This window comes from Corylus avellana, chromosome 5 (genome assembly GCF_965113065.1).
Source record: "Corylus avellana chromosome 5, dhCorAvel1.hap1.2, whole genome shotgun sequence".
In the NCBI taxonomy this organism is placed as follows: domain Eukaryota; kingdom Viridiplantae; phylum Streptophyta; class Magnoliopsida; order Fagales; family Betulaceae; genus Corylus; species Corylus avellana.
Window position 1 is genome coordinate 23049948 of NC_142494.1, and position 25952 is coordinate 23075899.

General features: G+C 38.7%; 1 protein-coding gene across 7 annotated transcripts in view; it reads left to right on the forward strand.

The window, feature by feature from the left end:
- The first annotated feature begins 1943 nt into the window (after nt 1–1943).
- The window catches only part of LOC132180456 (vacuolar protein sorting-associated protein 52 A), a 30130-nt gene continuing 6121 nt past the window's right edge, over nt 1944–25952 (forward strand). The window contains exons 1-16 of one of the 7 annotated variants that reach the window (XM_059593288.2): nt 1944–2094; nt 2987–3062; nt 3245–3339; nt 3480–3537; nt 3684–3779; nt 6531–6632; nt 7564–7647; nt 7800–7880; nt 9194–9337; nt 9919–10010; nt 11041–11122; nt 13202–13384; nt 21043–21158; nt 21260–21318; nt 21812–21912; nt 22905–22955. In XM_059593288.2, coding sequence (XP_059449271.2) covers nt 3036–3062; nt 3245–3339; nt 3480–3537; nt 3684–3779; nt 6531–6632; nt 7564–7647; nt 7800–7880; nt 9194–9337; nt 9919–10010; nt 11041–11122; nt 13202–13384; nt 21043–21158; nt 21260–21318; nt 21812–21912; nt 22905–22955 — 1371 coding nt within the window. In that variant the 5' untranslated portion in view covers nt 1944–2094; nt 2987–3035. Of the gene's footprint in view, nt 2095–2320; nt 3063–3244; nt 3340–3479; nt 3538–3683; nt 3780–6530; nt 6633–7563; nt 7648–7799; nt 7881–9193; nt 9338–9918; nt 10011–11040; nt 11123–13201; nt 13385–21042; nt 21159–21259; nt 21319–21811; nt 21913–22904; nt 22956–25952 lie in introns of those variants that run through there. The other 6 variants (XM_059593289.2, XM_059593291.2, XM_059593287.2 and 3 more) reach the window with 6 other exon arrangements.

Sequence of the window (25952 nt, forward strand, 5' to 3'; positions counted from 1 at the left end):
TAGTGAGTTAGTTATACTTTTAAGCGGTTAATAATTAAATTAGGAAACAGAAAAGGACTAAAAGTCAAATATTATATGTTAAGCCCAAAATCACAAGTGGACTTGTGTAGCCACTCAAGTCATTTGTTTTGGGCTCGAAAGCCACACTTGCAAACGACACTCGCTCGTTTGTTTCCAATTTTTCAAGGCAAGTTAATAAGAGAATTCACAAGCCGAAATAAAATGGCTTTTTAAAACTCACTTTATCTAGTTTAACTAATGAATTTTTTAAAGCCTTCTACATTTAAATTTTGATTGGCTATATTTTTATTTATATCATTTAAATATTATTTTTTACTCTTTATTGATTATATCTTTATTTCTTTTCTAAAATTCGTATTTCATTCTTTATTTTTGCAATGGTAATTTGTTTAGCACAATAATTTTTCAACGATTATTATTTTTCAAATAATCATTTTCGTAACTATAATATTTTTGAAACGGTTTTATTTTATAATAATTATATTTTTCAACAGTTATATTTTTCAAATGTCATAGTTGCCAACATTAGGTATGAAAACCATATTCTCATAGTAATGTCAGTCATATTTATGAAATATATTTTTATTAAAAATTGTGAAAGAATATTCTCATAATGATCATTTGAAAAGTAGGAAAATTTTTGGGAAAAAAATAAAACAGATAAGAGAAACAATAAAAAATAAAATGACTCTCTTAAAAAGTGCTGCTACATATAGCATTATTTTTTTGCTAATTCAATGTGAGGTTTTTTTACAAATCTGATTAACTATTTTAGATAAAAGTAGCATTTGGCTGCTACATGTAGCATTTTCTTTTGGCTAATTCAATCAAATATTCATTTTGCATTTTTTTTTTTTGGCTAATTCAATGTAGGTTTTTTTGGGAAATGCTAGGTATTCTTCTAGTGTTTTTCTGATGTCTTCCTAATTGTGATGTGACTTTTTAAATTATCGTTGAATTTGAGATTATCATTATTGATTTTTAATTTATTGATGATTTTAAAAGCCATATCACAATTATGAAGATACCAGGAGAACACTAAAAGAACATTTAGCATTTCCTCTTTTTTTACAAATCCGATTAGCCATTTTAGAGATTGTACTTTTCTCTAAAATGGCTAATCAGATTTGTAAAAAACTCCTACATTGGATTAGCAAAAAAAAAAAAAAAAGCAAAATGGATATTTTATTAGATTAGCAACAAAAAGAAAAAAAATGCTACATGTAGCAGCACTTTTCTCATGAGCTATTTCATTTTTTTATTGTTTTTATTACATGTTTTCTCTTTTCCCAAAATTTTCTCTTTCTATTTCTCTTTTTCCAAAAAATTTTCCCACTATTTCTTTCTCCACATCTTTCTCTCTCTCTTTTTTTTTTTTTTTTTTTTTTTTTCAAAGTTGAAAAATAGGATATTTGGGAAAAATACAATCCATATATATATATATATATATATATATAAATAAATGATATAAATAAAATATAGCTAATCAAATGTAGGAAACATTTAAAAATTTATTAGCTAAATTAAATAAAGTGAATTTTAAAAAATTATTGCGAATGATGTAATTAGTGTTTGGCAAAAGGCATGGTCCAGTCTAAACATTGTTGTTGTCATTTTCCTAATGTAAAATTACACTTTTACCCCCCTTAAGTTGTTTTTCCCAAAATATTCAGCGCTGTACTCTTTTCCTCCAGCTCCCTCATTTCCTCCATCTCCCTCATGCGAAAATAAAGCGTCCCGTTTCACCCCATCCCTTCCGAAAACTTGCGAGCCCAGTCTAGCTATATTCTCTAAATTTGAAAAGAAAAAATCGAAAATGGTGGAGTTTTTAGAATGAGTGGTAGCGGCCAGCGGGGAGGCTAAGGATAGCGAGAGAGCTAGAGAGCTAGAGAGAGAGAGAGAGAGAGCATGGGCTGATGGGCGTAAGGCGCAGGATGCAGTTGGCGAGACGTGATTAGGCCGAGCGCAGAAGAGAAGCTTAAGAAGAGTGAGGCCTGAGAAGGGCCGAAGCCCAGTCCAAAAAGAAGGAATAATAATTGGGAATGTAACAATCAATCAAAGCGGCAAGCAGAGGTGGAGAAATCCTTGAGCTTTTCTCTCTCTCTCTCTCTTTTTATTCTTTCAAAGGTTCCATCCATTTTCCGGTGCACCACCACTGGATTACTTGCACCCTTTTCCCTCCCAACTCTCTCTCCTTTGTTTTTTTTTTTCTCCGTGTTTTAATAATATAAAATTAATAATAATAGTATTATTATTATTTTCTTTTTGTAGTTATTCTGAAATAACATCATGATTATGAATTTGGGCTAAAATCAGACAGAACGAGAGAGAAAGCGATGAAAATGATGGGAGGGTGGAAAATGTTTTCTCCCATTTGAATTGAAAGAGAGAAAAATAGGAGGAGAGAGAGAGAGAGATTATTGAGAAAGGAGTGAGATGGGGGGGTGAGGGTGAGGGTCATCTGGTCAGGTCAAGGTGGTTGGGTGGCCGAGTCTGTAGTGGTGGACGTGGTGGTGCTGGGTCTCCTTCACAGAGACATACTACCATCGTCTTACCTTTTGACTCGATAATCAATAATACTCTGGTAATCATTTACTCATCTACTCTCTTTCTTTGGGGTTTGCTTTTGTGCTCTCGTCTCTGAATTTTGTTCATTTTCTGTGGAAAAATTTCGGAGAGGGGCAAAATTGGAAAAATATGCCAAATGTTTAGTCTGAAAACCGGTCAATGGGGGCCATGGCTTTTGCCAAACGAACCAGGCGTTCTTCCCTGATTTGATTGGCGGAACGCTCTGGTTCTTCCTTTAGTTTCTTTCTTGTGCATTCGAGCGATGCTAACCGACTTGATCCACAACGGGGCTTGAACCAGATTGCCAAGATTTCATTTATGCAATAGTAATCAGGAACAAATCTTCCGATCTGAATCTGAAATTCTGTTTAATCTTAACATTTGCTGCTCAAAAAAGCTCTGTCAGGTGCATTCAATCCTTGAGGCCTTTGGTTGGATTCACCAATATGGCCAACGTTGCGACGAACAAAGTGGTAAGTTTCAAATTTGAAGTTCTCAGCGATCGACTTTGTAATTCTTATTAATGGTTGTGTGATCCAAGGAGGTCTGTTTGCTGCTTCTCAAGCAGCTGAAAGCACCATTAGTTCATCAGGAGAACAGTGATGTGATAATCCTAGTCTTGCACGTGTTTGATTTATGTTTCATGTGTGCGCAGGGGCAGTCTTATGGTGAGACAAATGATGCTCAGAAAAATGTATTTGATTTAGGAGCATTTGTTGGGGACTTGACTGTCGAGGAGGATGCGAGCAGGTATGATTGTTCCTTGTGTTGTTGGGTGGATTTGTGCTATTTGTTCATTACTTGGAGGAAGTGATCAATTTGATTTGTCTTTAAATAGATTATTTTCATTCTGTTGTTATGAAGAGACATTTGGTTGCTATGTTGTACAGTGATGATATGTCATTGGAAGGCCTGCAGCAAGAACTGGAAGAATGTAAAAATGATGATGTAAGTACTTTATTTATCAATGCGTCTGAGTGTAATAATTTTATTCTTGCTGCTTACTGAAAAAAAAAAAGGTTTCTTATGTTCTTTTTAGAGGTTTACACATTGATGATCCCCTTTCCACCCCTCTGGCCTCTTTTTTGATGTAGGTAGTTGCAAACATACTGTCGAAAGGGACAACATTAAGGGAGTATACGAAGGGGGTTGAGAACAATTTACGGCAAGTTGAATTGGACTCGATTCAGGTTTGTGGCTTCTAAGCAGATTTTTTTTTTTAATGGCAATCCATAGTTTTAATAATTTGTAGCTACTTGATTTATGATTATAATTTTTTTCTTCTAGGATTTGCTTGATTTATGGTAGCATGAAAATTGTCTTATGTAGCTCATACTACTATGGTGTTCACAGCATACAGTGATTGATGCTTTGTTGCAATAAATCCAGAAATTTTTCATATACAAACTGTGGTGTGAAGTGTCTTCTCTTTTATTTTAGGAAGTCTGCTTCTTCAAAATAGACTGGTTTCCCACTGCTTTATCATATCATACTGCCAAAGACTATATTGTCGTACAGTTGCATATCTGTATAAATTTTCTTCTTAAGCGACATGCTTTTTGCTATAGTGGTACTTTTGTTTTTTGATAGGTAATCAAGTGACTTTATAAAAAAACATGAGGCGCCTTTAATTACACCGGAAGTATTCACAAGGACACCAAGAAACAAAAGCAAACAAAAAAAAGAAAAGAAAAAGAGCCCATAAACCCACAAAACAAACCCAAAGCCCCACCACAGAAGACCTACACCCTCTTGCCTTTACCACGACTGGAACCCTCATGATAGAACTCTCCAAGTTCTTCAATTCCCTCCTTCCTTTCGACTTAGAAGCACAAACTGACTTCGATGATTCTCCCAATTCTGAGAGAGGTAGGACCATCCCTTACCTAATTGGGGGAGGGGGATCATGAGACAAACCCACGAAAACCTATGAAAAGGACCCAAACCCCGACAAAAATAGAGAAAGAGAAACGGCTTCATCCACCCCACCCTTTTGGACAGCCTCTGGGGGCAACTCACACGAGATCCAATCCAAGGGCACGGCATGGGGAAAATCACCTTAGGGGAAATGATAATCTTCTTCTTCCTCCTCCTCTCAAAAATTGTCTACCTCCCCATCCATTTGAATGTCCCCATTATCCTTATCAACCAGTGCCGAAGATGGAACCAACACTGTCGGGCTGATAGTCCCTCCCTTACCCAAAACTTCCACAAAAGGCTGAGCCATAGCAGATGTCTTGAGAAACCCCCTCCGGAGAATACCCCTCGCCAGAAGGGAATTCCGAACAACTACACTTGCCAGGCCTTAAATAACCTCCAGCGAGGTCTTAGCTATGGTTTGACCAGATGGCTGCAAAGGCGAGCTCAGACCAAAATCCAAAGGACCAGTAGGCGGAGCGCTAGTCATTGTCATTGCCTCGGCAATCAGACTATTGTCCATCTTGGCAAAGTTACTGTTCTTCAGCTTTTGGTTGTAGATCTTCAGAGATTTAGGAACCGGCAGTGTTGGGGAGGTCCGCACAGTCAAAACATCAGGAACATCAACACGATTTGGACCCAATACCTCTGGCAAGCTAGCATTGGACCCAAGACCTACCAATGAGAACTGTCCATCCTCCGGAGGATTGTGCTGAACAAAAAGAACCTCGCCGTTAGTCAAGTGACTTTCTTTTTGGATGGCTAGTTACTTTTAAAGTCTTTGTTCAAGTCAAGTGACTTGACTTAGAGAAAGAAAGCTGTTAGTGAAGTGTCGGGAGATGCGTACAGTTTCGGCGCTCGAAGAAAAGCTACTTCGATTGTTCTGGGAAGTACTACTTGAAAGTCAAACAATTTGTTGCAAGCAAAGCAGAACAGAAGATAGAGGAAACTGGAACTTTAGCCAGTAGACTACTTTCGTTAGCAACTCTCATTGAGTAGAGAAAATCTCATACCCAATTGAAAAAAAGGTCTTGGAATTGACTTTTAGAAAAAAAATGCTTTTCCGTTAGCACTACAGTTCAAGCAGAACCTCAAGGTCAAGTGCTTACATGAAGAGTATCTCTACCAATTTTCCTGCAACAACTTTCTTTGATTGGTAATATTTTGAATCCAGGATTATCCTATTCCTCCCCACCCTTTTACCAGCTGAAGTGCATTGCTCCATTATGTTTTTATCATTATATAAGACACTTCTTTCATTCCATCGGAACTGGCCAAACAAGCCTACCTTGTAACTCTGCTCTACTTAGTCTTCATCACTGGTGAACAAGAAGAGTTTAAGTAGCCTGAATGGAAGGTGACAGTCATTAGGTGGAGCACTTGGACCCTATGGGCCATGAAGGGTATGTTTAATGACAAACAATTTTTAGGAGGATAGCTTTAAAAACATATACTTTCTGATACTCTTTGGCTTTTGTTGTTGACAAGTTAGGAGGATAGCACCATTTTTTTTTTTGATAAGTTAAGGTGTTAAGACATTTTAAGCTGTTTTGCTGTGGAGGTTTTGACCAATTTAAAATTGTTATTTTTTTGATTGTTAGATTGTGTTCCGTTACGGGTTCTAAAGCTGACCCAAACTTGCCCTGAAATTTTCAGTTGTTAACTTCAGTTACCATAAATGAAGCTTTGGCCATTGATGTTGCAGACTATCTCATATTATGGATGCTTGGAAGTGTGTACAAGCATCTGTATGCACATCAATGAAGGATAAGACTCTTTTGACTTGTTATATTGTTCATCATCCTTGCACTGTTGGTCTTCTATAGCGCTGATCTTAAACTATAGAAACTAGATTTAAATTATTAGCCCTTAAATAGGAATGTGTGATTTGTTTTCAGTCATTGGTTAAATTTTGTTGGTAGAGATACTCTTCAAAATCCTTTTTGAGTACTGTTTTTTTCTTATTTATTTTTCATTTATAATATTCACTGTTTTTAATGCTTTTGGTACTTCTACTTTTGCAGGATTACATAAAAGAAAGCGATAATTTAGTGTCTCTTCATGATCAAATTCGTGAATGTGACAGTATTTTGTCACAGATGGAAACTCTCCTCAGCGGATTTCAAGTATGTTTGCCCTTGCTTGGCAATAAGCAAGTGTTTCCTTGCTTGCAGCTTCAGTGAGACTTTTTTTATACTGATAGAAAGGTTTTTCAAGTATTTTTGTTGGAAATGCACAAGTTGCCCCTCTCTAATAACAACGTATTGGCTGAAAACATGTGATCATAGAAAAATTCTAGTGAATGTTTGCTCCCCTGAAATTCTTTAGTATCATTCTGTCCATTAACAACAATCAGAATTCATGATACTCCTACACACCCGTTTGGGTTGATCTTGATGATCTTTGCTTAAAGAGCTGGTAATCCATTGTCTTATTGATGGGGATAAGACCATAATTCCTTTTAGAATCATACTATGTCTATAAAATCCAAATGCAGATATAGGCATGAGCTGGTTGTTTCTCTGGGCTCCTTCCCACAATCAATTTCTGGGCATTGCAATTATATAAGTAGCACCACTTCAGTCCGATATGCCTGGAATCATAATCATAATCAGTTAACTGGTGGGATATATTAAAGATCCATTTAGAAAGTCTGGATGCTTTTTACAAGTGGCCGATTTATAAGCTGTATAAAAAACAGAGCACTGATTATAGGCACCGACTCTACTTTTCTATTGCTTTCAGGATGTCTTTAAAAGTTTGGTCATGATTTTCCTACAGCCATTTGATTATAAGGATACTGGTTTCATTTCAGCTGTGGTATGAGTAACTAAGAAGATATGAAACCCAGACGTTAGATGCATTTCAAATGATATAGGCTTTCTCTGTTTACATACCTTGTTTGACATTCATTCTTTCACAATTATTTGTTATTTTAATGTTTTTGTTTCTTATACTTGTCTGTTCTTTTCTTTGATTGGTTTTCTTTTAGTAAAACCCAAGGGTTTGCATTTTTTTCTCACACTTTTCAATGGTGTTGTTCTTTGACACTTCCAGTCTGAAATTGGTTCCATAAGTTCAGACATAAAAATCCTCCAGGAGAAGTCTATGGATATGGGTCTGAAGCTTAAGAATCGCAAGGTATCATTGTTTTTATCAAAAGCTATGCTTCATTGTTTGGTTGGAGTTTAAATTTTGAGTACTGCAAACAGGGTTTGTGGATCTCATTAGATGTTAATAGTGCTTATCATCTTGTGATGTACGAAATATGATTGTTTATGTTCTTTAAACAGGTGGCAGAATCAAGTTTGGCAAAATTTGTTGAAGACATTATAGTCCCTCCAAGGATGGTTGACATAATTGTTGATGGAGAGGTATCCCTGGTTTTTGTATAATGTGCTTTTCTGTGTTCATGTGATAATTGATATTACTACTTGTTTTTATCCAATTTTTTTTTTTTTTTTTGATATTACTACTTGTTTGTCTTAGTTTTGCAACTTGCTCACATGTGGTCTCATTCCTAAATGACTCTTGTTTATATGTCTTTTTTACAAATCAAAGAGTTTCATTGATTCACCTAGCCAAAAGGATTATCAGGGCCCTGCTATTATTATTATTTTTTTGATAAGTAGGCCCTGGTATTATTAATGTCTGGTGATTGAATTATGATAAAAATATTGATACAGGTAATTTGAGAGAAGTCTATATGTGTGTTTTGTCTATTTTTACAGTCGCCTTAATTAGAAAGCTCCTTTCTGAACCTGTTGCTAAAACTTTACACTTTTATTATTATACTAATCGTGTCAAGCCATAGTTGGATTAAGCTCTTTTAGGTTTGATCTATGTCATTGTCATGTTCTTGTAAGACTTGCTAGATTGGTTTGAGTGAAAATTTCATTCTAGGGAAATGTGTTTTAGTTTAAATGATTAATTGTTGCTTATAGTTTTTTTTTTTCTGTCCCCTCCACCGTACTGTTTTAACATATTAATCATGGTATCTAGGACATTGTAGCTTGATACTGGAAAGGTTCTGGCATCCCCTTCATTTTCTATCTGTCTTTTTAATCCAGAATATTGACATGGCTGGCCAGTTGATATGTAGTTGTTGCAACATCTTCTATATATATTTATGTGTGTGTATGTGCATGTATCGAACGTATAGTAGTTGAAGTGATCAATTGTTGCTTGTAGTTCCCTCTCCTCCCTTCTTCTTGTAAGGATTTAATCATTGCATGAGGAGATTTCGTTGCTTTTGATTGTGGAAATATCCAGGCATCCCCTTCACTTTCTATCCATCTGTTTAACCCTTGCTATTGACATGGTTGGCAAGATTTTTCTAGTTGTTGCAGCAACATCTTCTACGTGTGCGTGTTTGCACTCGCGCATACACACATTTTGGTTCTTAGAACGGCACTTTCTATATGTTTTATGCTCATATACTTGATTTAGCGCTGTTCCAACATTTTAGCTTAGAGTTGATTTGTCAACTATTATATGTAGGCCTTATCTGTAACAGAATCGAGCTACATCACACCTTATCTGTAACAGAATGGAGTTACATCACATGTCCTTGAATGTACATGCTGCACAGCCCATGTTGCTTCCTGGGCAACTTGGTGATTTGGGACTTTTTGTGATCCTTTTCTTCCATTGCTGTTAACATACTTGCAGTGGAATTTTTGTCCAGGTCAATGATGAATATATGAGAACCCTCGAGATTCTAAGTAAGAAGCTGAAGTTTGTAGATGTTGATCCTATGGTCAAAGCTTCAAAAGCTCTAAAAGATGTTCAACCTGAGCTAGAAAAACTACGGCAGAAAGCAGTTTCAAAGGTTATCGACTAGAATTTCCAGATGCATTGGCTGATGATGATTAATTGGTATCTTGTGTTAATTTACATTTTACATCTACCAAAGTATCAATGTGACTATTTGATCCCCTCTACAATGTCATGAACATATAATGTACACTAATCTGTAACTGCTGTGTGGTTAATGCTCATGGAGATACTTGTATATGGATGATTGCTTTCGTAGATTCGTTAGTATCAATTAGTAATAGCAGTCTTGTTTTTGTCAAAAGAAGAAAAATAGAAGTAATAGCCATCCGTAGCGTTGATAAGACTGAATTACTTATAAAAAAAAAAAAATGCCATCTGTAGTGGCAATTGTTTGAAGCTAAGACTCCTTGGTGACCCCAGGGCATGGTTGACATGCTGTTCTTATTTTTTATGATCATAAATGTTACTACTAGTTTTATTAGTAGTGGTAGTGCTATTATTGTTACGATAGTGATCTTGATGTGAGTATCAATTAGGGTAGTGAATGACGTCTATTGATAATTTAATGGTAAAACATTTCTAAACTTGATTTGTACTGTATTAGACATTTGAACAATATTTGTCTTTTTGCAGGTGTTTGATTTCATAGTTCAGAAGCTTTATGCGCTGAGAAAACCCAAAACAAATATCCAGATCCTTCAACAAAATGTTCTTTTAAAGTACAAGTAAGTAGTGCCTGAATAACTTTCTTAGTTCTAAAGGCACATGCCCAACACGTAGAATATTTAATAGAAATGGGGGGTGGATGACAGAGTCTAGGTTCGAACTCAAGACCTTTGACTTTGATATTATATTAAATCACCACTTGTCCCAAAAGCTTAAGCTTATAGGAAGAGATAAATTTAATCATTTAATTAACTACTTTAACATGGCATCAGGTTGTGTTTGTTCTTTCTGTCATTTTTTTTTTTTTTTTTTTTTTTTTTTTAAAAGTATTTGGCTTATGAGTCTATCACAATTAAGTAGTTATTGTTTATTAGATCTAACTTGCGAGTAGAACTTTTTAGTTTCTTATCTTGTTTAGCATTGTCCTGGGAAGCTTCATGTGATGCATTCTTTTCCATTGACCATTAACTATTCACAAGAGATGAATTCTTCTAGCACATACATCTTTATATTTTCCCTTTTGAGCCTTGTTTGGGAAAACTACATCATATCTTGATTGTTTCCTATGGGTTGCTGATTAGAGAAACTTGACTTCACATATATAAGGGCCAGTTGTATGTGTGTATTCTTTTGCCTTGATCATGAGGTTGAGAGCTGATCAAATGCGGTCACTGTTGAGGCAGTTGTTGTGCTGTTCTAAGAAAGTTCATGGTAGTTACATAGTTTTTTGTACATCCCCAGCATTCATTCAGGTATCTGTAAATGTTACTAGCTAAAACTGCAATACAGTTTTTTTTTTTTGTGCAACTCAGTTTAGTATCCATGTTGGAAAAGAGAGCTATAGATCCAAGTAGGACAGTATTATTAGTTCATTGGACATGAATTGTTTGAGTTATTTTTACATTGCCATTATGCTTGCAATCATTCCGCATTTCTTTGTCCATAGGATGTTTATGCTATCAAACAGTAAGGAGCAATTTCACCCATATCTACTTCTGTATTTTTATATCATATAATTTTTTTGGTTCCTTATTTTCTTTTCAGTTCAATGTGGTATGGTAATATAGAATATGGAACATGATCATGTAGGTATGTAGTTTCCTTCCTCAAAGAACATGGCAATGAAGTATATACAGAGGTCCGTGGAGCATATATGGACACAATGAACAAGGTGAATCCTGTCGATTCGATTATCTATCTTTTAAATTAACTTTTTCAGGACTAGGACTAAAATTTTCATCTATGCAATTCTATTTTTATGACTTGGGAGTGGTCACTTTCTCTTAATATCGTTAGCTTCAATTTTATCTTTTTGGTTATTTTCTCATTCTACTTTGAAGGAGAGGAGTGAACTCTTTAGACATGGGTTGTTGGGAGAGAGAGAGAGAGAGAGAGAGAGAGAGGGGGGGGGGGGGGGTGGGGGTTTATCATTTGGAAGAGCACAGAAAAGAGAGAGCAGACACAGAAAAGATGACATGCCAAAATATTCAGGCACTCAACTTCCATAGTTTAGCTCTATTTGAGTACATTGCTTCATACTTATAAACTAGAACTTGACAGGTGAAAACCTCCTTCAATATTAAATCCTTATCAAACTCCAGTTTGCCACAATAAATTACCTGATAAATCCAACCATCTTAAAACCCAACAAAGCACTCTTAAGATTCTTGAAAGCTTCTAGGAATGGGTGGTTCTGCCGTTCTGTATAAAAGACCAAAAACTTTTAGGCTGAGGAACCAACATAAAATACAATTTTTTCTTTTCACCCTCAAATCCTTGTGGTTTGATCTTACAAGCCACGCAGACCATGCCCCCATTGAATGTTGCATGGCGCCGTCCCCCGCGCCCCCCCCCCCCCCCCCCCCCCCCCCCCCCAAAAGAGGGGAAAACCAAATTGCCAACACCGAAATTCAGTCAGAGATCAGTGACTAAACCCCTTCATACCTCATCATAGTGATAGACTCTTTTGTTTAAAATTTAGTCATCAAAGTAACTGAAAGCTTCTTACATATCTGTTGCAAGCTTGCAGTTCACCTCTATCTGGAGTAGAAGTATCTCTATTATATTCGACCTAAAGAAGGATTAGCTTACTGGGAAACTCTTATTCTTCACATCTCCTTTGTGTATGTAGGGAAAGCTTTTTACATATCTATTGCAAGCTTGCAGTTCACCAATATCTGGAGTACAAGTATCTCTATTATATTTGACATAAAGAAGGATTCACGTACTAGGAAACTTTTATTCTTCAAATCTCTTATGCATATGTTGGGAATGCTTTAGAAACAACACTGGCTTCATTTTCGCTCTCACCAGATATTGATTCGTGAACTTATGTCTTAGAAATCTGAAGAAGAATAAAAATCCTCTCTTTTATGCTTCCTTACTGTGATTGCAAATCATAGTTCTGTATATGATATTGGTGGTAGTTTGGCAACTAGTGCTTGATTACTCTCTGTAGAGTGTACAATATCAGAACATCTGCCTTGGATGTAAACTTAATACATAAAGGATTGTGAAGAGTTCTCTAGTGTCCATACTACATATCTAACATGTACGGATGTATCAAAGAGCTTTCACACAGTACCACTTACTGTCAACCTGTATTATTGTTCATGTCACCCACTACTTTAGATATCTGAAGGACCTTTTTGTTAAAGGTTTTAGGGTTTAATTCTCACTGTAAGGTCTTTTCTTCTTCTTCTTCTTTTTTTTTTTTTTTTTTTTTTTTTGTTTTTCTGTAAGTGAGGCCTATCATTATCTGCAGAAGAAAGTTATTTGGTAGACTATTTAAGCTTAGCTCAATCTCAAATCTATACTCCACTGATTAATGATGCTCAAGCAAAGTCAAGCTGGGCTCCCTTCAGTTTGTCAAGGCTAATGGGTTTCTCTTGTAACTTGTCCCTTTATGGATGACTTTAACAGTTTAGGTGTTGAAAGCATTTGATGTGATAGGTAGCTCTGTGGTAGCCTGGCATCTACAGAGAACATGCCTGTAATGCTACACCTAATAACCTGTAGCTACCATGGAAGTTTCTAATGGTGGATGTGCTTTGGAGATTGAATTTTTTCTAGGTCATCCTAAATATGTTGAAACCTAGCTATTCCAATCGCTATGTGAATTTGTTTTGAGTATCAAGTCTTAACAGCTAATTCAGTTTTTCATATATTAAAGGAATCACCATAGTTTATCTTATATACCTTGGTGTGGATATTTTTGAAGAGTATTGAAGTGCAACTGCATGTTTTGCAGGTCTTAAGTGCACATTTCCGTGCTTATATTCTGGCTCTGGAGAAACTACAGTTGGATATAGCTACATCTAGCGATTTGATTGGTGTGGAGACACGAAGCAGTGGTCTCTTTTTAAGAGGAAGGGAACCGCTAAAGAACCGGTCTGCTGTTTTTGCACTGGGGGAGAGGATAAAAATTTTGAAGGTTTTTTTTAATTTTTTTTTTTTATTAATATTTCCCTGCTAGCTGTGAAATATGGTTTGCTTTGGTAAATTTGTGCTGAAGTAATGCATGTACTTTATCTTCTCAACCACCCAGTTAAATTTCAATTGTAACTCTTTGGCTGCTTTACGAAAGGCTTGTTCAGTAAATTAACGTTAATTTATTGCTTTCCTTAGTTTATGTTATTACATCCATACCCATAATATTATATTAGCTGAATTTAGGTTATTCTCAATAATGTTTTCTCCTCTTCCCGTTAATTTTTCTCTTGTTTGTTAAAAAATATTCATATTAGTCTTACATAACTGAAGTTAAAGGTAGCAGAGAGGTTTTAGGAAAAATTGGGTCTATAGAGGTTTTGTTTTTTTGTTATGAGCAGGGGATCTCCTAGATCTTATCAGTTGACTCCTAAAGGTAGCAGAGAGTTGAAAAGGCTAGATTGCTCCATTAACTATGACTTTAAAGGATCTATGTCCAAGTCGGGCGGTAGAAGAGGATGGATGTCTTTTGTTCCCTTATAGCTGAAACTCATCTCTTGGAACGTGAGAGGGTTGAATGAGATGAATAAACATTTGGGTCTTAGAAATCTCCTCAGGATGTGGAAGGCTGTCATAGCGGTGTTGCAAGAGACTAAATTGGAACATGTGTTCAGGAGTACACTAATGAAAGAGAACCTTTTTTTTTTTCTTTGGTTAGATAGAGAGGCGCGTGTCAGTGATTAGGTGCTATTTTCTGCTTGTACAATGATAGGGCCGAGGAGGTGGAAGGTGGAGTCCAAGGAGTTTGAGGTGTGCATTAAGGTAGGGGCATCAGGGGTGAGAATTTTTGAGAGGAGCAATAGATTCACAAGGTCCATCTTCCTTAAAAAGGATGAGCTAGCCTGGCTGGTGCGAATAGTGAATGATCTGGTGGCAGTGGACAATTCTGAAGTTTTCTGGGATCAATCCAGAGCTGGATACCCTAGGATTATTGCTCAGAAGTGCTCTAATAGGCATGGCTGCTACTTGACAGTGGAGGAATTTGATGGAAGAAGACGGTGTGGTTCGATCATCATCCCTGAAGGACGTCAAGGTTTTGGGTGGGTTCGATTCACCAAGGAGATACAAGCAGCTAACTCATCTCTTCGTGAGTACCGACTGTCCAGTGAGTTTAGAGAGATTAGGGGAGAAAAGGGAGATAAGGAGGTGACGAAGCAGAGAAGTTACGCGGAGACGGTGAGATTGTCATCGAAGGCAACCCAGGAAGCATGCAACATCGGTCAAGAACAGGGCCGGCGAGGAAATACGTTTGAAAAGAAGACCTTAGGCCAGAAGCAGACCCAAGTTCCGGCGAGGGCTAAGGGAGTTTCGGGGGGGTTGCCGATGGAATCTGTTATGGTCCCGACGACATCTTCCTGGCCGGCGAAGTCTGCTCGAGGTCCGGTAGCGGGTGGCGTGTTTGTTACGAAAACTGACGGTTGCGTGGAGATATTGCCTAGAGTTCCGGCGAGGTCAGCAAAGTCGGCGAAGAAATCTGAGCCGATGTCAGTACCTGATCGCGTGAAGGGACAGGAGGGGATGGGGTATCACGCGGGGCAGACCTACTCTGAGGTAGGCATTGAGCTCCTCAACGTGAAGGAGTGTTTGAGACGTCTGAAGAGGGAGTGTGACGTGGGTATGTGTAAGATCGATAGGGTGATTTTTCAGATGAAGTCTAGTGGGCTTGGGCCGGGAGAAAAGGAAGATGTGGATCAGTGGAAGGCTGTTTGGAAAGAAAAGGAGAAAGTTGGGCCGGGAGGGAAAATGGCAAAGGCTAACAGCAGACTAAAGGTGAAGAAAAAGGTTATTTTTAAGCCCAAAGGTGTTGTGGCTCCAGCGGTGGGTCTTGGTTCTAGCCCAGTTCAATCCTCTCAAGCTGGGTTGGCTTCTACAGCGGACTCTGAGAAAGTCACGACTGGGTCGCAATTTCTCAAGCCTTCTCCGGCGTGCTTGTTGTCGGCCGATAGAGAGATATCAGGGGGAAGGGGGTCTGGGTCAGCGCCGGATAGGACTCCAAGGGTGTCTATCGGCATTTCTGTGGGGGGCGATCACGATCGCTTGGCCGGAGAGAACTCAACCCATATTCCCGGAAGCCCGGTGGAGGAGTTTCAGACCACTGATAAAGGGAAATCTCTGCTGACTTATAGGAGGAGGAAGGATGGCCGGCAGAGAAGGAGCGAGATTTTGATGGGTTCGCTAGAAGCCTCGGTGGCGGCGTCTGGGCAGCTGAAAGGGATCCTTGGACCGACGCCGGAATATACTCAGAGGGTGCCGGAGACGATTCTGTCGCCGGAGGACCATCAGAAGACGCCGGAGAGGACTTGGGGGACCGGCGAGGCTGGGAAAGATGCTCTTTTGGCCACACGACAGTTTCTGAAGGGGAGCCCCTCTCGCCGGAAGGTTGAGTTGGCAGTGGGGGGCTGGGCTCAGCAGGCTTATCGGGGGGAGGATATGAGTATGGGTCCTCTGATTCAACCTGGACAGGAAAGATTGAAGCGAACATTGGCTTTGGCTTCTTTTGAGTCTGACTCAGGTATGGATGGGGTTAAAATTTCTGAAACAGTAGGGTTGGAGGACTTAGGGTCAGACACAATTTCATCCAGCTGGGTAGTTGAAAACTGCCTCAAATTTTGTCCAAAAATTGGTGTTTCCGATGAGGGGAAAAAGGAAGACCTGGAGGGCTTGTTCAAAGCTATTGAAGCTTCAAGAAGGCAGTACGATTCTGATTTGGGAGGTGTTTCTGCCTATGTCCCTGCACTCAAAGGACTTGAAGAGATTGAGGAAGGTGAGAGGGTCGCTTTGGTGGATCATGAAGCTTAACATCGTAGTTTGGAATGTGAGAGGGTTGAATGCCCTCAAAAAGAGGCTGCGTATTAGGGGTCTTTTGAAAGAATGGAAGGTAGATATAGTGTGCTTGATTGAGACTAAGATGGAGACTATCTCCCGGGAGGTGATACATAGTCTTTGGGGAGGTCAACATGTGGGGTGGAAGTTTAAAGGCTCTATTGGTTTGTCGGGGGGGATGTTAATGTTGTGGGATAGGAGGGTTGTGGAGTGTAAGGAGGTCCGTGAGGGGCTTTACTCTTTGGCTTGCTCTTTCCAAAATGTGGAGGATAGTTGGGTTTGGGCGTTTGGGGGAGTGTATGGGCCAAATGAGGAAGCGGAGAGAAGGGCACTATGGGAAGAGCTGACCGGTTTGATGAGGGTGTGGGAGGTCCCTTGGTGCTTTGGCGGGGATTTTAATATTGTCCGTTTTCCTAGTGAGCGCTCCAGTGGTTCTTATTATTCTTCAAGTATGATGGCTTTCTCGGACTTCATTTCAGAGAATAATTTGGTGGATATTCCGATGATGGGGGGTCAATTTACTTGGTCCAATAATCAAGAAAATGAGAGTTGGTCGAGGATTGACCGGTTCTTGCTATCCCCGGATTGGGAAGATCACTACCCAGCAGTTTCACAAAGAAGACTTCAACGTCTGCTTTCCGATCACTTCCCTTTATTACTGGAAGGTGAGACTCCTTGTGGAGGTAAGAAGGGCTTTAAATTTGAAAATATGTGGCTCAAAGCAGAGGGTTTTGTTGATAAGGTTGCTTCTTGGTGGGGGTCGTATTCGTTTGAGGGCTTACCTAGCTTTGTGCTTGCTAATAAACTGAAATCCCTTAAAGAGGACTTGAAAAAGTGGAATGAGGAGGTTTTTGGGGATATTGGGAGGAAAAAGAAGGAGTTGTTGGGTGCTATTCAGGAGTTGGATGAGTTGGCAGAGTCAAGAGGCTTAAATCAGGAGGAGAAGATCCGGAAGGCGGACAAGGCGAAAGATTTGGAGAATACCTTGTTGTGTGAAGAAATTCATTGGCGCCAAAAATCAAGAGCTTTGTGGCTCAAGGAGGGGGATCGGAATACTCGCTTCTTTCACAAGATGGCTAATTCCCATCGCAGGTATAACCGTGTAGAAGTGCTCCGTATCAATGGAGTCTTATCTGAAGATCTTGCTGTGGTAAAAGATCACATAGTGCAGTATTACCAAAGCCTTTATTCGGAACATAGCAATTGGCGCCCTAGAATGGATAACCAGCCCTTTTTATCCATTGAGGAAGAGGATAATAGGTGGTTAGAAAGAGATTTTGAGGAAAAGGAGGTTTGGGAGGTGGTAAAAGGCATGGAGGGTGATAAGGCTCCGGGTCCAGATGGTTTCTCCATGGCTTTCTTTCAAGCTTGTTGGGGTATTTTAAAACAAGATGTTATGGCGGTTTTCGCAGAGTTCCATCGTAGACGTCAATTAGTGAAGAGCTTAAATGCAACTTTTATTTCTTTGATTCCGAAAAAGGCGGATGCGGTGGAGATGAAGGACTTTCGGCCCATTAGTCTGGTGGGAGGGGTGTATAAAATTGTGGCTAAGGTCCTTGCCAATAGGATGAAAACGGTTTTGGGTAAGATCATCTCCTACTCTCAAAATGCTTTTATTGGGGGCCGGCAAATCCTAGATTCCGTTCTCATTGCAAATGAATGTGTGGATAGTCGCATGAAATCAGGGGTGCCAGGTGTGCTTTGTAAATTGGATTTGGAGAAGGCCTATGACCATGTAAACTGGGATTTTGTTCTGTATTTGCTGCATAGATGTGGTTTTGGCGAGAGGTGGAGGGCTTGGATAGAGTGGTGTATTAAGACAGTAAGATTCTCCATTCTTGTGAATGGTTCTCCAGAAGGATTTTTTAACAGTTCAAGGGGAATCCGGCAAGGGGATCCTCTCTCACCGTTATTGTTTGTGCTTGTCATGGAGGCCTTGAGTAAGATGGTGAATGCGACGGTTGACCAAGGCCTTCTGACTGGTTTCTCAGTGGGAAATAGGGCCTTGTCAGAATTAATGGTCTCCCATTCCTTATTTGCAGATGATACTTTGATTTTTTGTGAAGATTCTATAGAGCAAATCCGGTATGTTCGTCTCATTCTCTTATGTTTTGAAGCTGTTTCGGGTTTGAGAGTGAATCTGGGAAAGTCAAAGATTGTGGCCATTGGTGAGGTGGAGAATATTGGGGTCTTAGCTAATATCCTTGGGTGTAGTGTTGCCGAGTTGCCTATGAAGTATTTGGGTCTCCCTCTTGGGGCGATGTATAAGGATACGGTTATGTGGAATGAAGTGATCGAAAAGATGGAGCGTCAGATGGCAGGGTGGAAGAGAATGTATCTTTCTAAAGGAGGTCGTTTAACTCTCATTAAGAGCACTTTGGCTAATCTCCCGACTTACTTTTTGTCTCTGTTTCCGATCCCTGCTAGTGTAGCTAAAAGGATTGAGAAAGTTCAAAGAGATTTCTTGTGGGGTGGAATGGGAGATGAGCCCAAGTTGCATCTTGTGAGTTGGGATCAAGTCTGCCGCCCCCTACGCTACGGAGGTCTTGGCATTCGGAAGTTGCACCAGTTTAATCAAGCTCTTTTGGGGAAATGGCTTTGGAGATACGCAAATGAGAACGGGGCTCTTTGGTGCAAGTTGATCAAAGCTAAGTATGAAGACCAAGAAGGTGGGTGGTGCACGAAGGAGGTTTCGGGTTCTCATGGTGTGGGTCTATGGAAGCATATTCGTAAAGGGTGGAATTTTTTTGCCAAAGGTATTCGGTTTGAGGTGGGGGAGGGCTCAAAAGTTCGATTCTGGCATGATATTTGGTGTGGGGACAATTCTTTGAAGCAAGCCTTCCCGTCCTTATTTAGTATCGCCAGACACAAAGAAGCTTGGGTGAAGGAGAATTTTGTCGGGAGGAACGGGGTTGTTGAGTGGGATGTCACTTTTGTTCGATCAGTTCAAGATTGGGAGTTGGATTTGGTTTCCCCTTTCTTTGATCGGTTGTATTCTTGCAAGGTTTCCCTAGGCAGTGTTGACCGTATTTGCTGGTCCTCGTCTAAGAAGGGCAAGTTCGAGGTAAAATCGTTCTACAAGGCCTTGACCATTTCTAATCAAGAGGAGTTCCCTTGGAAGAGCATCTGGCGAACTAAGGCTCCGCAGCGAGTGGCTTTTTTTGGGTGGACTGCGGCCCTAGGCAAGATTTTGACTCATGATACGCTACGCAAGAGAAACATAGTGGTAGTGGAGTGGTGTTGTATGTGCAAGAAGACTGGAGAGTCAGTCGATCATCTTTTTCTCCACTGTGAGCTCGCAAGAGCTCTTTGGCACATGATTTTCAAGCGGTTTGAGTTGCATTGGGTCATGCCTTGTGGTGTGAGGGCCTTGTTTGATAGCTGGTGGTCGGGAGGGCGTTCTCGAAGTGCGGTTGTGTGGAAGATGATCCCTCTGTGTCTTATGTGGTGTATTTGGAATGAAAGAAATGCTAGATGTTTTGATAATTCCACTAGGACCATAGAGGAATTGACTCATTTTTTCTTCTTTACTCTTTACTCTTGGACGGCCGCTTGGCTAGCTCCATTAGTGATTAGTTTTTCGGATTTTCTTTTTCATTTCTCTCCCTCTTAGGCGCTCTCTGTGTATACTTCCTGTGTATATGGGTTGCGCCCCTTTGCGCTTTTTATAACATCATTACTTATCAAAAAAAAAACATAACTGAAGTTAAAGTGCAAACTTTTGTCAAGTATTTCATAATTTATAGTAAATTTTTCAAAAGCTTAGACAAATGTATTGTACTTTTGACATGGCTTGTAGAAAAGTCAGTTATGTGCTAGTGTATCTATGGTTGATTCTCTCTCTCTCTCTCTCTCTCTCTCTCTCTCTCTCTCTAATGTTCTTAGTAAAACTTGATTTTACTTGCAAATCTGTATATGTACTCTACAGTTTGGGCTCACTGTTTCTCTGTGTATTTGTGTTTAACCAGGTTATAATGTATTTGTTTGGGTTGTGCACGAGAAATTGTCATTTTTAATCTTACTAAATTCTTTTTTTGGGTGAATTATCTACTAGTTAAGTGACCGAGGTAGGTTAGTGTTGGCTGCTAATAGACTGTTAAGAGTGTGGAATAAGCTTTATACACCTACCAATGCCAGCTCTACTGCCATGAAGCTTTTTTTCTGAGCCATCAATTTTCTTCCCCTATGTTGTTTGCTGTGTTAACTAGGTTTCATCAAAATAATCATCTCTGACTTGAATCTTGTAAGATTTGTATATGTTATTGATTTCTTCTTTGAGCATCTTAGGTATTTGAGTTTGGTTGGAGATTGGACTATTTTAAACAAAATATTGCCTCCTTAGCTTTTGGTTTCTTTGATTTCAGTGATCAAATGATGAATTTCATTTTTCCTAAACATGCTAATTAAAAATGTCATAGCATGACAAAATTTTAAAAGAGAAAGGAAATGTGTTTGCAACGTATTAAGTCTCTGCATTTCTTTATCAGTTTCAATAAAATAATCATTTAAGGCCTAATTCTGGTTCTGAAAGAGAAACGATATGCATGATGTATATTTTTTTGTGCATTTTGGAACATGTTTCTTATCCTATCTCATACTTTCATTTGCTTTTACAACTTGGTACATTAATATCTGTAAAAGATGACGAGTAGGTGCAGAACTTGTAAAATAATTACATTTTTTTTTGTCATTATTTTCAATTTATAAATGCATTTACGATAATTTTGATTAGATGCTGTACTTTCATTGCTTGCTGATGCCATGGTTGGAAATTATCAGGAAATTGATGAACCTGCTTTAATACCGCATATAGCGGAAGCCAGCTCCAGCAAGTATCCTTACGAGGTCCTCTTCAGGAGTTTGCACAAGCTGCTTATGGACACTGCTACTTCTGAGTACTGTGGAGTTTGATCAGCCCCTTCATGCTGCTTTCTAAATGATGATTGTTAGTCCTGTAGTGATGATAAGCATTTTGACATTTTTCTGTCATCTGCAGGTATAATTTCTGTGATGATTTCTTTGGTGAGGAGTCCATATTTTACGAAATTTTTGCAGGTAACTTTGATGTAAAATACATAGGTTTTGACTTTTCTCATCAAATTTTATTTGGCATTCAACTTATCCCAAAAAACAAAATGGTAGTCTATGGGATGACTTTTGTTGGACTCGTATTGCCACTGTTTTTTGAGTAATTCTTAAAGTCCCTCTTGTGTCACTCTTGTGTCCCTCCAAGAATGATGTGGTTCTTAAAATTACCATTTGATCAATCCAATAACGATCAATCACAAGTCCAATGGTGATTTTAAGAGCTACATCATTCTTGGAGGAATACAAGAGTGGCACAAGAAGGACTTGTAGCATTACTCATGTTTTTCACTAGTATTGTATTTACTTCAGAAGCTTCATATGAATTCATGAGCACTGGAAACTGAAAAAACAAATACCTGTACTTGGGAAAGTACATGGCATTGAAGGTCTTATCTTATTTTTGTTGTTTAAAGCAATTGGATAGATCAGTGATTTGTCATGTGCTCTTTGAAATTATCAGGTCCATTTGCTGTCATTGATGAACACTTCAATTCAATACTTCCAAATTGTTATGATGCTATTGGCCTAATGCTCATGATTGGGATAATACGTCAGCACCAGGTAATGTACTGACTTTCTGTTGTGATTTTTTTTTTCTTTCTTTTTTGTCTTTTTGGGGTTCCAGGGGGGGGGGGTGGTGGGGGGTGTTTAGATTGTTTGAAGTTGTATTTTGACTGTACCATGAGTCCTTAAAACTGAAATATATAGTTGCTGGACGTTCAGGTTGCTTGCTGTCACTTTTTTTTTTCCCGCCAACTTCACGATCTAAAATGATGATTCCAAGTGAAGAACATATAAAAAGGAGAAAATCAAGAGTTGTTGGGTGGATACTGAATTCGATGCCTGTTCTACTTGTTTGTTACTGGTGTTGTGTCATTGTATAACATTTGCCTTTTGTACTGTGGATGCTGAAACACTCTTCGTGTATCTGCATTCTGGATGCTGTACTTTCATTAGTTAAGTAAAGTTCATTTCGTTGTCTGACTATAGGCCGAGAATTTCAGTATTCCTTCGCACAACAAATTCTTATTATTCTATCTGATGGTTCAGTTGGTTGGCTGTCAAGAATCTTGGTGTCTGCATTTCTGTTCTTCATCTGTTTGAGTTAAGCTTACCCCATATTTATTTTCTTTTGTAATAGTTGGAATATATGGTGCACAATCTGAAATCACAAATTATATATTCATAATATGTTTGAGAAAATGTACACATACATATTAATTCTTCTATCCAAGAAAATAAGAATCATTTTAAGCATCCCTCTGATATGGGTATGTTTGCTGGGTGAAAAGAATCCTTGAAAGAATTGTTGCGCATTATGGTTGATCTGAGAGGGAAATCAAATACTCAAGAGGCAAATATATTTTAAGAGTTATTTTGAAGGCAAAATATAACCCTATCATAAAATATATTTTTTCAAAAATATTTCAGCTGGTCTTAGATGTAGCGTTTTGATTTTTTGCAGTGTCCAATACAATCATCTCTGTGATCACTGAAACTGTGTTGAATACTGGTTATAGTTAATCTGTTGCTGGCATTGTTTTCCTTTTCAGCTTATAATGTCTCGGCGGCGAATTCCATGCTTGGATTTATATTTGGACAAGGTCTGTATTATTTAATATTGTGTTTATCATTTGAGCTGCCTGGTGATGATATAAATTTTGGCCTACAAATGAATTGGTACAAGATTTATAATTTCAAATCTCCTTTGTTCTTTAGAAACAAAGTGTTTATACTTAATAGATAGAATTCTTCTGTGAACACGCGAAGAGCTTATCATGATACAAGAGGAAGAAAATATCGTTCAAATAGCATCTTAAATTCGCTGGTTAAGAAATCATTGGGTGCATGTTAATTTACCTAGCCAAAGAAATAAAAAACAATTAACATTTTTTCTGCATCCTTGTCTACCTGTATTTCTTCTGGCATTGCTTCTAAGCAAGGTAGACAGCCGTCCTTTCCATAGCATCATGTTGTTCTTTCTTCTTCTGGAAAGAGGTTCATCTATCTATTCATAGGAAAAACCTTAATTGCGGTAATAGGTTAAAATTCTATTTCATCCAATCATAAATGTCCTTGTAACCTAAAGAGGTTACTTTCTTCAGCAATTCACCTCTAGGACTCTTGCAGGAAATATACTCCTATAAAAAAGAAAGGAAAAAAAAAAAACACTTCCTTTTGATAAACACAAACTATGTTCATAGATTGAATTTTTTCTGGTATCAGAGTTTTACCCACCAATGGCGATGTTGGACCATGTCTTCTCACTGCTGGCGTGTAACACTCTGCAGATAGACCAAAACACGGCTTGTTATTGCCTAGGGAGCTTGTTTTCAAACTTCAGAGCTGCACATTATCTGGAATGGACAGATCTGTTTTAAGAGACCATTTGGCTGCACACCCTTTTTTTTTTTTTTTTAATTATTATTTTATTATTTTCAAACATGGAGGCCCTCATGGCATTGACAGAAATTGGTTCTATTGTTGTCACCCTTACAAAATACTTGTAGTCCCTTTTTTAGAAAAAGACGATAAATTTGGAAGTGATGGAACTCAATTGCTGATTGACTAGAATTTGTTTCTAATTCAATGTGACGACTTTGGTTTTGCTAAGTTCTCCCCCCAACCCAATTACTGATCCTTAACAGGGATTCCAATCTGTAAGGGACTATCATTTTTACTCTCTATAACTTGTAACTTACCTAATTTGTCCTCATTGTTTTGCTTGTGCATACTATTCTCCATTATCTATAGATGCTATCTAGAAAATTTAGAATCTCAATATGAAGTATTCAAAATGGACAGCTATAGTGGGACATCCAGAAAAAGGAAAGGAGGACCAGCAAAAAGGATTGAAGGAATATATAATTATTAAATTCTTTTGGAGCTGTCATGGATTTTTGCACCTTAAAATGCAGACTAATTCTTTTTTTTGATAATTAAAAGGCATTATATAAAAAGCGCAAGGGGCGCAACCCATGTACACAGGAAGTATACAAAAGAGCCCACTACACGAGCTTCAAACTGAAAAAGACGCACATAGATCGATAAACTCCGTAAGCGTTGTAGCTTGCGAAGAAAACCCCATGACCCTCCAAGAGTAGAGTGTTTGGATCACCCTTTTCTTCAATTCTATAATTCCCATTTCACGATCCTCAAAGCTCCGCGCATTCCTTTCTCTCCATAATGACCACATTACACACAAAGGAGCCATCCTCCAAATGTACATGACTGTCCGCTTTCCCCTTTGCCCTCCCCAACTCCCCAAGCATTCCTTCAAACTCCCAGGCATCACCCACGTTATACCAAAGAGTTGGAGAATCATGTTCCATACCTCAACAGCAGTTTCGCAATGCACTAAAAGGTGATCAATAGATTCGCCACTCTTCTTGCACATACAACACCATTCCGTCACAATGATGTTCTTCTTCCGTAGGTTGTCCAATGTTAGAATTTTCCCCATAACTGCCGTCCATACGAAAAAAGCCACCCTCGGTGGAGCTTTACTCTTCCAAATAAGTTTCCATGGACCATCCACCGGGGCTGAATTTATTTTCACCTTGTAGAAAGACTTCACCTCAAAAATTTTCCTCTTTGAAGGCATCCAACAAATTTTATCTACCCCACCTTGCCTTACTTGTTGGGAATACAGCAATTCGAAGAATCTCGAAACCTCTTCCAATTCCCAATCATGGACATGTCGAATAAATCGAACATTCCAATAGATAGCTCCATTTACCCTCTCCATATTCTCCTCTACCCATGCCTCCTTTTCACATGCAATATTGAATAAAGCAGGAAACAAATTCTGTAGTGATGCCTCCCCACACCACACATCCTTCCAAAACAACACACGAGACCCGTTTCCTACCTCAAATCGCACATGTTGCTGAAACTCATCCCATCCCTTTCGGATACTTTTCCACAATCCCACCCCATATGACCCTCTTACCTCCTTGGTACACCAATCACCCCTCATCACCTCATATTTTGTCTCCACTAATTTCCTCCACCATGCATCTCTTTCAAATGCAAATCTCCACAACCATTTACCCAATAAGGCTCGATTAAATTGTGTCAAATTCTTTACCCCTAATCCCCCCGCCTCCACAGGCATACAAATGTTGGACCATCGGACCAAATGGAATTTGAACTCATCTCCGACACCTCCCCATAGAAAATCTCTTTGCATTTTTTCGAGCCGTTTCGCCACATTCACTGGGATTTGAAACAACGATAAATAGTATGTGGGTATACTAGATAGCGTACTCTTGATCAACGTTATTCGCCCCCCCTTGGATAAATACATTCGCTTCCACCCCGCCAATTTCGTCTCCATCTTCTCTATAACCTTATTCCATATAGCAGGGTCCTTACTATGAGCCCCCAAAGGCAATCCCAAATAGATAAATGGTATAGAATCCACACCACAACCAAGTATATTTGCCAATCCTTCTACATCTTCCACCATACCAATAGGCGCAATTACAGACTTGGATAAATTTATTTTCAACCCTGCAACCGCTTCAAAACACAACAACAAACATCGCAAATTCCGAAGTTGTTCCATCTTTGGCTCACAAAAAATAATAGTATCATCA